At 43.0% G+C, this 12,500-nt stretch overlaps 1 protein-coding gene across 1 annotated transcript in view; it reads left to right on the top strand.

Annotated features, from left to right (window-relative positions):
* plppr2a (phospholipid phosphatase related 2a) overlaps window positions 1-12,500 on the top strand; it is a 44,037-nt gene that overhangs the window by 2,884 nt on the left and 28,653 nt on the right. Inside the window, exon 2 of the mRNA XM_031569179.2 lies at window positions 5,933-6,070. Coding sequence (XP_031425039.1) covers window positions 6,005-6,070 — 66 coding nt within the window. The 5' untranslated portion in view covers window positions 5,933-6,004. The remainder of the gene's footprint in view (window positions 1-5,932; window positions 6,071-12,500) is intronic.

Raw genomic sequence — 12,500 nt, 5'->3', positions numbered from 1 at the left:
CTCTCTATCTCTCACTCTCTATCTCTCACTCTCCACTCTCACTCTATATCTCTCACTCTCTATCTCTCACTCTCCACTCTCTATCTCTCACTCTCTATCTCTCACTCTCTATCTCTCACTCTCCATTCTCCACTCACACTCTCTATCTCTCACTCTCTATCTCTCACTCTCCACTCTCTATCTCTCACTCTCCACTCTCTATCTCACACTCTCTACCTCTCACTCTCTATCTCTCACTCTCTATCTCACACTCTCTACCTCTCACTCTCTATCTCTCACTCTCCACTCTCTATCTCTCACTCTCTATCTCTCACTCTCCACTCTCTATCTCTCACTCTCTATCTCCCACTCTCTATCTCTCACTCTCCACTCACACTCTCTATCTCTCACTCTCTATCTCTCACTCTCCATTCTCCACTCACACTCTCTATCTCTCACTCTCTATCTCTCACTCTCTATCTCTCACTCTCTATCTCTCACTCTCTATCTCTCACTCTCCACTCACACTCTCTATCTCTCACTCTCCACTCACCCTCTCTACCTCTCACTCTCTATCGTTCACTCTCTATCTCACACTCTCCACTCACCCTCTCTACCTCTCACTCTCTATCTTTCACTCTTTATCTCACACTCTCCACTCACACTCTCTATCTCTCACTCTCTATCTCTCACTCTCTCCTTTGGTTTCTCACATTCTCTCTCACGCATCTTTCTAGTGCTGCTCACTCTCACTCTTGATCTCATGGAGCCCATCTTTCTCTCATCCTTCTTCTTCTACTCTGTCTTCTCTCTTCAAGTCATCCTCTAGTGATGCAAGTTACTGTGCGCCATCTGATCAGCGCTCAACACAGTCCTCAATGAGAGAAAGCTCCATATGGCTCTGAAGAGAATGGTGCTCAAGGGATGGTCAGGTGTTGTTTTGGCTTCTAACTGAAATGGAGAAAACAAAGAGATGATGAATACATGAAACTTCAGCAGTTTAGGACATACCGAACCAAAAAAAGGCTGACTCTGTATATGTCCGTGGCTCTGGTGTTTTTGTCCTTGCCGTCCTCCCCCTGGTGTCTCCTGTACCTGGGGGTGTGTCTGGGGGCTCTGCTTGTATGCTGTGACAGCTCCAGCATGCTCTCACTGCAGCGCTTGGACCAAGTGTTAGCCAGATCCAGCATGGCGCTCATGTTTCCACGAGCACTAAGAGCTTGTGCTCATACCTTATTTATCCAGCCGTCCGCCTCTGTGTTGAGCCCTGCCAGCTCAGAGCGCCAGAGGAACGCACTAATGCACTAAATGCACCGCATGGGGGTCACACACCCTTAATAACTACACAACAGAGTGTGTGTGTGTGTGTGTGTGTGTGTGTGTGTGTGTGTGTGTGTGTGTGTGTGTGTGTGTGTGTGCATTTATATGTGCTTGTTCAGGCTTTTTTGTCGCTAAAAAGCTAGCTTGTCCGACATGTCCAGCATGAATACAGTGTTGAGGAAAGTCTTCCTCTGCAGTCTGCCAGCGTACCTTGGGACCAATGAGAAGATGCTGATTAGCATGCTGCCATATTAGCATGAGCACATTATTCATTTTAAGCTGTCATTATCAAGAAATATCGGACCTCCAAACATTGAGATGGCTCATTCATTTCAGTGGAAGTTTCCATAGTATTCTGAGGAGCCATATAATAAACTGATATCAGTGATATGCCTTTGTGGACCTGGTGGGATATGTTAAATGATCTCATTTTGTAGGGATCCATTTGTTCACAGGATACAAATAATGTATTACATTGTAATGATTGTATCACAGATCAGAGATTCTACCAGACATTGGTTTGTGTGACACTGAAATGTACAGTTTGTTTCGTTGGAATTCACATTGCCTGGCCCTAAACATTATGACCTGGGCTGGGTATAGGGACTCTTGCCTGGCCCTAAACATTATGACCTGGGGTATAGGGACTCTTGTCTGGCCCTAAACATTATGACCTGGGCTGGGTATAGGGACTCTTGTCTGGCCCTAAACATTATGACCTGGGGTATAGGGACTCTTGTCTGGCCCTAAACATTATGACCTGGGCTGGGTATAGGGACTCTTGCCTGGTCATAAACATTATGACCTGGGCTGGGTATAGGGACTCTTGTCTGGCCCTAAACATTGGTGTCTTGGGCCTCTGCCTAACGGCCTGTGTCACCTATACCAAATATCACCACTGACTGACTGCTGGCTCAGTTTTGTGTCTGGTTCATGTGTTCAATATGTTTTGTTATCCATATTAGAACTGCACATTCTTTAGGAAATGTATGTTAAAAACCAGTGCTGTCAGTAGACTAGAAAAAATAACTAACTAATCACACAATTTGCTGTGATTAATTGCAATTTTCTCCTTAAGACTGAAGCTTAATACTCTTGTTTACAGTTTTTCACAATTGCTAACACGTTTTTCAAAACAATAATGGCTTTCTCAAAACTGAACACAGAAAACTGAAAACCTCTCACACAAAGAGCTAAACCTGACACTCCCTTTGCAAGATGACTCTTTGCCATCAAATCTCTTAACTTTTCACAAAATGGAACTCGTGTTTTCATTTGGTACACACAGCCATTTTTTTCAAAAGACACACACATACATTCATTGAGTACACACAACTAAGCATTTGCTGCACACTACCAAGCATTTACAGCACACAGAAGGGCAAAATTGAAAACACAATCATCGAAATGGAACACACCATACGAATGACAATGACTCTGGAGAATGAGCCATTTCTCCTTTTGTAAAATGTCTCAGTGTAGGCCTACTTTTTTCATAGTCAAACAGCACACAAATATGCAGCAAAAAAAGGTTTATTCTGGCACACAGAGTCAACAGTACAATACTGTAAACCGGCCTGCTCAACTTATGATGGCAGCAACTGTGAAGCGGCTGAGGTTAGGTTGGACCCTCTGGCCAGCCTCCCTCATGCTCAACCCATGGTTGAGAACATGGTCTACAACAGTTGCCCGGATTTCATTTGAGATCACCATTCTCCTTCTTCTCTCTCCTCCTCCTTCCCCTTCTTCTCCTTGTCCTTCTCCTCCCCCTTGTCCTCCTCCTCCTCCTCTGCCTCCTCTTCCTCTCCCTCCTCCTTCTTCTTGTCCTCCTCTTCCTCCTCCTCTTACTTCTCTCTGTCCTCCTCTGCCTCCTCTTCCTCTCCCTCTTCCTTCTTGTCCTCCTCTTCCTCCTCCTCTTACTTCTCTCTGTCCTCTGCCTCCTCTTCCTCTCCCTCCTCCTTCTTGTCCTCCTCTTCCTCCTCCTCCTCCTCTGCCTCCTCTTCCTCCTCCTCCTCCTCCTCTCACTCTTACCCCTCTCCTTCTCTGGTTGTCGTTATCTGCCACGTTCTCCATTGCTCATCAACCAAAACAGAGGCTCAAGGCACTTTTATGCTGCAGTCCTGATTGCAAATTGCTCAACAGACCTGAATGTTTAGAGATTTGACTATTTGTGTGTTGTAGGTTGATGCTTTGATATTTTACTTGAGAAGTGTGTGCAACAACTGAACATTGTGTGTTGTGTTTTGACTACAAGGTGATGTGTAATTGACATCAGAGTGTTAACAAAGAAAATCAGAGTCTAATGCAGATAAGGCAGTGTGAAGTAGTGCCAAATTGGGTCGAGCGATTGGTACATGAAGTGAAGGTTGTGCAAATTGTGCCGAATTTTCGCTTTTTGGGTGTTAACAACTGTGAAAAACTGTAATAGCATCTTTTTAACTTTGAAAAAAATCTCTCCTGTGAACTACAGATTTCCAATAAAACCATTGAAATCGACTGTCAGCTTGAAATGTATATTTCTTATATGAGTCCATTTTGAAAGAGGGATTGAGATAAAGATGCGGAGAAGCAGAGAAGAAGAGAGGCAGACTTTTGGGGAGACAGATACTTTGGAGGGAGATAGCGACTAGGTCAGCCAGTCGGTAGTTAGAACGTGGTAGGCAGCCTGTTGGGTTAGTTATATGTTGAAGTGCTCAATAAACCTGCAAGCTTGTGAATTAAACTAAGCTCCATGAAAGGTGTAAGATTACAGTTTACAGTTACAGTTTTTTCTCGATTGCTAACACACATTTTTTGAAAGCATGCCTCGTTTCCTCAAAACTCTAAACACAAATCCCAAAACCACTCACACAAAATGCAAAACCCTTTATATATCCTGCAAAAGGCAACTTTGCTTTCAAAACAGTGTTATGTCACCTCAAAAGGGTACTTTGTTTTCTAATGACAAACACAGCCCATTATATGAGTAGACATTCTAAGCATCGATTGAACACTGATGTGCTCAATGGAAAACACTACTATGAAATGGGAAAACACCAGTATGAAGGCATTATCAGGAACATTATGTTACTATACGCTTACACTGTAGTAAAATATAACTGTATAATGTTTTTACGCAAATATAAAACAACACACAAATATACAGTAACAACTAAAATATTTCTTTATTTTTTCCAAAAGTGCTGTAGCCTATACATCACAGCAAACACAAATGAATGTGTAAATGATTTGCACAGAACAAACAATAGGATATAGGCCAGTACAGTCAACAAAAAAAAGAAAGAAAAATGTAAAATAAAAAAGGACAAAAAACTACTGCATCCTGTTCTAGCTCAAGACAATATTGACAATGTGCTATCAGAAATAGACCTACACAGTGTTGTGAATGTTGTTGCATTTTGTGTGAGTGGTTTAGGGATTTGTGTTTAGAGTTTTGAGAAAACGAGGCATGCTTCATGTGTGTAAGCAATCGAGAAAAACTGTAACATTGGATTGGATTACAATACAGTACAGTAATGTGTCAGTGCTGATAGGACGCAATCAGTTGTGAAAATGTATATGACTTACTTGCACATAGTCATAGCATAACTGTTTGACTGTCGGAGTTTCTGACAAAAGGCACCCTGTACACCTGCTTTATTCTCAAGGTGTTCCCCTTAGAACACAGTCCACTGTGGCTAGGCTCACTGTATTGATGTTTAGGAATATGTCTTGGTCATCAATGGTTGCACTTTGTATTTGTTTACGTAATTTTACAGATACAGTACAATGGAAAATACAAGAATACTATGCCCCTGATAAGGCATTCAAACTAGTGTTTTCCTGTCATAGTAGTGTTTCTTACCTATTCCCTCTTCTGAATGTCCAGAGAATGGATGCAACTGAGAAGCGGCTTATATTTGGTTGAACCCTCTGGCCAGCCTCCTGCATGGTCAAACCATGGTTGACCATATGGTTGACCACAGTGGCCCGAATCTCATCAGAGATAATGGCTCTCCTTCTTGCTCTTTCTCTTCAATCTCTTCCTCCTCCTCCCCTCCTCCTCTTACTCTCACTCCTCTGCCTTTCTGATCACCTCTCACTTCAATGTTGCCATCAATTGTTCTCCAAACCAGGAGCTAACCTGTGGCCATCATATTGCTAAAGCTTTGATTTCAAATTGCACAACAGCCTTTGAAATGGAAGTTTTGCCAATTGAATAGCAGTGTGTTCTGTCTGAACACAAGGAGGTTTTGGCATTGATGAAGTGTGCAAAGTAGAGAGGATGGTGTTTAGTGTTTTGAAGAAAGTGTGGTTAACAATTGAAATTTGTGTCTAAAGCAGATAATTGTGTGTTGTGTTTTGAAGAAAGTGCGGTTAACAATTGAAATTTGTGTCTAAAGCAGATAATTGTGCTTATAGTTTAGCAGAATTGGTTTAGGGAGTTGGCACATGAGTTACAGGTTGTGGTCATTGTGCCATAAGTTCCAGTTTTTGAATGTAATCAATCGAGAAAAACTGTAACCATTACATGTGCACTGGCAGAAATAAGAATTATTTCTTTATTTTTTTAACATTGTTTTCAGATTCATTTTTAAATAGTCATCACACTTTTGCTCCATACTGACCTGTACATTTTCTTTTTCCTTTTTAGGTGTGAGGAGAGTCGGGAAGAGAGTGATTGCAGGAGTTGACAAAGAAGGAGAGAAGAAGAAGGTGGAGCAGAATGGCAGAGGAGAAGCCAGGACTGAAGAGCAGTAGCTCCATTGTGCCCTGCTTCCTGTTTGTGGAGGTGAGAATACCATGACCTTTCAACTCTGACCTCTCACTCTGAACTTCAGGACCTATAAATCCAAACCCAAAAATTGATACTTCAGAGGGAGGTTAATCTCAAAGCAATAAAATACCATTGGGACCTGACCCCCAATCAAAAGCCCTAATATGAAGGCAGCCCCAGCTGGTCTCCTCCCTGAGCCCTGAGAGCTTGTGTCCCCATCCCCCCCACTAGCTGTGGGATAACTTCACTGCAGGAAACTTCCTTCTAATGCAGTTTATCTGTTTCAAGGGGCTCTCTTTTACTTATTTATGCAGTATTTAAGTTGGATGAGGATTAAGGCGGACTATTTTTGTAGTCTGCCAACTCTGTAGACACTATTTATTGCACATGATATAATTTGTCCATACTACACTCGAAATAGTTGTAGTTGGTTCTTCCACCTGATCTGCAAGTCTCCCCGTTGACACAGTCACGTACACACACATGGTCCAGCGTGGTCTCCCTGTGTTGAGTAACCTGTGTCACGTACACACACATGGTCCAGCGTGGTCTCCCTGTGTTGAGTAACCTGTGTCACGTACACACACATGGTCCAGCGTGGTCTCCCTGTGTTGAGTAACCTGTGTCACGTACACACACATGCTCCAGCTTGAGCGTGGTCTCCCTGTGTTGAGTAACCTGTGTCACGTACACACACATGGTCCAGCGTGGTCTCCCTGTGTTGAGTAGCCTGTGTCACGTACACACACACATTCTCCAGCTTGAGCGTGGTCTTCCTGTGTTGAGTAGCCTGTGTCACTTACACACACATGCTCCAGTGTGGTCTCCCTGTGTTGAGTAGCCTGTGTGGTTCAATATTTCATACCCTGTGCTTGCACCACTTAGCACAGCTGATGGGTGCTGGCTCTCCGGGTCTGCGGTTCTGTCTGCTGCCACTCTGACTGACTGACTGAGACTTAGAGACCACAACATGAAATCTCTCTTTAGGCCAGTGGCAGTTAGGGGTGGGAAACACAGGTCAACTCACAGTCTGATATTATTATGATATTTCTTCTACACAACACAGGTGAAGCTATGACATTTTACAAAATAGAAACGGCACCTTGAAGTTTAGGGTACGGATTCTCTGAATAACCAGAATGGTTATGTGAATACATTCATTTTTAACTGCCTTGAGTATAAAAAAAGATATTGATATTTGGTGTCAGAGTAATTGATAACGCATCGCGAGCGGAAATATCACAATATATGTCTGTGTCGATATTTCGCCCCACCCCTATTGGCAGGGCCTGTGTTGAGTACAGTGACAGACAAATAATTACAAGTACCGGTATGTTGTATAAAAATGAAAATCTATTGGAAGTATACAATATTCCATATAGTTCATTAAGTCAATACAGTAAGTATTACATATAGTTCATTAAGTCAATGCAGTAAGTATTACATATAGTTCATTAAGTATTACATATAGTTCATACAGTAAGTATTACAGAATGAACCATTTCTCGTTTTGTAAAATGTCTCAGTGTAGGCCTACTTTTTTCATAGTCAAACAGCACACAAATATGCAGCAAAAAAAGGTTTATTCTGGCACACAGAGTCAACAGTACAATACTGTAAACCGGCCTGCTCAACTTATGATGGCAGCAACTGTGAAGCGGCTGAGGTTAGGTTGGACCCTTTGGCCAGCCTCCCTCATGTTCAACCCATGGTTGAGAACATGGTCTACAACAGAAAATCTATTGGAAGTATACAATATTCCATATAGTTCATTAAGTCAATACAGTAAGTATTACATATAGTTCATTAAGTCAATGCAGTAAGTATTACATATAGTTCATTAAGTCAATGCAGTAAGTATTACATATAGTTCATTAAGTATTACATATAGTTCATACAGTAAGTATTACATATAGTTCATTAAGTCAATGCAGTAAGTATTACATATAGTTCATTAAGTATTACATATAGTTCATACAGTAAGTATTACATATAGTTCATTAAGTCAATGCAGTAAGTATTACATATAGTTAATTAAGTCAATACAGTAAGTATTCCATATAATTCATTAAGTCAATACAGTAAGTATTCCATATAGTTCTTTAAGTCAATACAGTAAGTATTCCATATAGTTCTTTAAGTCAATACAGTAAGTATTCCATATAGTTCATTAAGTCAATGCAGTAAGTATTCCATATAGTTCATTAAGTCAATGTAGTAAGTATTCCATATACCGGTAGTTCATTAAGTCAATGCTGACCAACAGTCTCAATAGATGCTCCATTCTCAGGTGCATCAACTTGTCCCTTGTCTGAGGTTTGACATGCAATCAAGCAATTTACACAAGAATACAGTAGCACTTTCACACCATGCACAAACTCACCTATCCTCCTGAGCTGTGTCCTGTGCTAGACACCAAATACAATTACCCACCACTTTTATTAGTGCCAAAAGTGGTGTTGTTTTATAAGGGTGGACAAGCACCAAAGTCAACCATGAAGGTATTTAACAACCTACAATATATACATCCAATATACATTTAACAACCTACGTTCTATACATCCAATACCCGAGACGTAACCTTACCAGTCGGTCATGTACTCAAACCCACCCTCCCTCTCACACTTATTCTCTGGCGGGTCTACCAACCCAGGGTGACTGCACCATTTTCACTTAGAGCTCTTCACACCATGGAATAGCACTTTCACTCAACTGAACTGAAGATGATCTGCAGAGTGAAAGAGAGAGAGAGAGAGAGAGAGAGAGAGGAAGCAGAGATATTTTATATGTCAGTAAAGGTAAGACAGTGAGACAGACAGTGAGACAGACAGTGAGACAGACAGTGTATACTTGTAAAATCTTGTGGTGTGGAGGATTTTGGCCATGTGTTGAGAGGAGTGGGGCACGTGACAGACAGAGATGTAGACAGGAGCTAAGGTTTGCTCAAATGATGCGGTTGACTTTGAGCATTACCTTCTCCATATCATAAGGATCACAAGGAGAGCAGAGTGCCAGGCTTCAGCTGAGAAATGTATGTGTGATATTAGCGCCCTCCACATTAGATGGCACAGCTGTCGTGGCCATCGGGGCGTGACGGACGCTGATTTATGGTGCACCGCCTGAGCAACGCTCGAATGTAGCCACATCCACATCTCATCTGTTGTTTCTATGGATACCCATCAGTTCAAATTCAACCTCTCACCCCCCCCCCCCCTCCTCCTCCTCTCTTCTCGCTCCCATCTCTTTTCTGTCATCTTTTTTTCACTCTCTCTTTCTCGTTCTCTCCTCCCCTCTCCGACATTTTGAAGGCTCTCATTTTCGTGGCTCGTCTCTGTTTGAATGGAGAGCCGGAAGCCCTGACTCACTGAGGGAGGGTTATGCTGCCAGTCGCAGAGAAAAGCATCCAGCCTGTCAGATATGTGTGTTGTTGTTCCTGAAGAAGAGGGTATGGAGGAGATACAGGAGTAATGAGAGGTTTGAGACGTCTCTCTGACAGGGGATGGGAGCAGAATAGCAGCACATATGTGGGGTTTTTCTCTCCTACTCAATTTGCTATGAATTGTCCAGCCCAAGATTTGGCATTTTTTAAATATGAGATGTGATTTTAACCATAGCTGGCTTCAAAAACCGAACAAAATATCTCCTTCATGGCAACCAAAATCTAACACTTCCAACCCCAAGGCTCTTTTTTGACTATGTTAGGTAGTCTGCCATGCCTGATATTTTTGTATATTTCACCTAACTAAAAACCATGAGGCAAAAGTGGCATTTATGATTATATTCTAGAACACCTCAGCAATAATAAAATGAGAGTAAAAGGAATGTAGTAAAAAACGTTTTTTATTAAAATGAAATCTAGTTTTAGAGGTGCTCAGACTTTGTACAAAAACACATTGTTAATATTTTGGAAGTTTTCTTTTTTACTCTGAGCCCTGTAAACATAGGTGTTTGCTCCACATAGGTGAGTTTATCATTCAGAAAGTGTGTGTGGTTTCAATACTAATTTTAAGTAATATACAATGTGACACTTTCCTTCACTTAGACCACTATGCATATTGATGAGAAAGGTGTGAACATTCTGGGACACCTCGGTCAAGAACAATGGCCATGACGTAATGGGCCTGGAATGTCTTTGTTCCTACAGGTTTACTTGACACATCACGACCCAATAGTGATCACTGAATTACCATCTCCTTATCATATGAATAGTTGTCATTTGCTAATGGGAGGGTCGAAACCTCACTCAGAGGCTGAAATTTGCAAGGGATTCGTAATATTGTCCTTACAAAGTGATTATTTATATTTTAGTTTCAAACTTTACATATTTTAAAAGAAAAGGGTTCAAGGTTGCTGTGGGTGTTAGTTTTATGTTTCCAGGACAAAAACTCGCAGAGATTTTTAAATATATTAATCAAAATACCAAAAAGTTCCCCACGGGGCACCTTGGGGCTTGAAGAGTTTCTAACAGTGATGTGTCCTTTCGGTGTGGGGAAGACTTGAAGGATGTATGTGTAAAAGACCTAAGACCTAGACCTAAGCACTCCAAGCTACACATAAACGTACACACTCACTCACAGACAGCCACACACATACACACACACACACACTCACACACACACACACACACACACACACACATACACACACACTCACACACACACACACACACACACACACACACACACACACACACACACACACACACACACACACACACACACACACACACACACACACACACACACACAGCCACACAGATATACACTCAGAGTACAGTCTTTTATTGTAGCATGAGAATATGTTTGATATTGTGCAGCAACAGAGTATCTGATAGTTGTTCTGCATTTTAAAATATACCCTGTAGAGGGCAGTGTTGTAACAGAACTGACACATGGGAAAGCACTGCCTGAGGTGTCTGCCCCAGTGTTTTGTCACTCCACTTAACTGCAGGTCTAGGACCAGCTTTCATTCACATTATCATCTCTCTGAAACATTCAAACACATTTAAACAGTGATTAAACACAACACGATCACCATCATTTGCCTCACTCCCTGCAGGTCAGAAGCATGACTTCGTTTCCCCCCTCTGCATCCAGTGGTTTATGTCGGTGTTGTATAGAACTGCATTCAAATCTTCCATAGCTCATCACCCATTGTGTCTCTTGACGGAGGGAGGCACGCAGAGATACACACATACACAAACATGTGCGCACAAATACATACACACATACACAAACGTGTGCACACAAATACAAACACACAAATGCACACACCTGAAAACACAACTTTATCAACACCAGGCAGATTGAGCATATTCATGCTCTCCTCATGAACTCCTTGATCTTTCTGTCTCTCTCTCTGACACACACACACACACACACACACACAGACACACACACACACACACGCACACACACACATGGTTTCCTGTCTCACTTTAAAAATAACAGTGCACTTGGTACTAGGTTGTTATTCACACCTGTCAGAGGCAGTCTATTGAAGCAGCTGCACTCTGAGCACGTGTGCACGCATAGACACACGCGCACACACACACGCATACACACACGCATACACACACATAGGCTCACGCACACACACGCGCACACACACGCACATAGACACACGCAAACACACACATAGGCTCACGCACACACACGCGCACACACACGCACATAGACACACGCGCACACACACATGCGCACACACTCGCCTACACACACACGCGCACACACTCGCCTACACACACACACGCACACACACACAAGCGCCTGCGCCCTTTCACACGCTGAGCGCTTTGATCAGCGCAGCAAGAGCAAAGACTAGCAGGCAGCTCTTTGGTCACCGGCTGGTAAACATTCACTCTGTATCCTTTTCCAGTCCGGGAGCTTTTCATTGGGTTGTGGCAGGTGAGATGCCAGCAGGCTTCCTGTGAAGCATGCAGTGAAGGAGAGGAGGAAGAGGAAAGAGACAGTGAAGGCCCCGCAGGGCTGCCGAGTGGAGGAGAAGAGGAAGAGGAGGAGGAAGGAGACAGTGAAGGCCACGCAGGGCTGCTGAATTGAGGAGAGGAGGAAGAGGAAGGAGACAGTGAAGGCCACACAGGGCTGCTGAATGGAGAAGAGGAAGAGGAAGGAGACAGTGAAGGCCACGCAGGGCTGCTGAATGGAGAAGAGGAAGAGGAAGGAGACAGTGAAGGCCACGCAGGGCTGCTGAGTGGAGGAGAAGAGGAAGAGGAAGGAGACAGTGAAGGCCACGCAGGGCTGCTGAGTGGAGGAGAAGAGGAAGAGGAAGGAGACAGTGAAGGCCACGCAGGGCTGCTGAGTGGAGGAGAAGAGGAAGAGGAAGAGGAAGGAGACAGTGAAGGCCACACAGGGCTGCTGAGTGGATGAGAGGAGGAAGAGGAAGGAGACAGTGAAGGCCACTCAGGGCTGCTGAATGGAGGAAGAGG

This window comes from Clupea harengus, chromosome 1, assembly GCF_900700415.2.
Source record: "Clupea harengus chromosome 1, Ch_v2.0.2, whole genome shotgun sequence".
Lineage (NCBI taxonomy): Eukaryota > Metazoa > Chordata > Actinopteri > Clupeiformes > Clupeidae > Clupea > Clupea harengus.
Note: the sequence above shows the minus strand (reverse complement) of the source record. Positions and strands in the feature narration are given on the sequence as shown.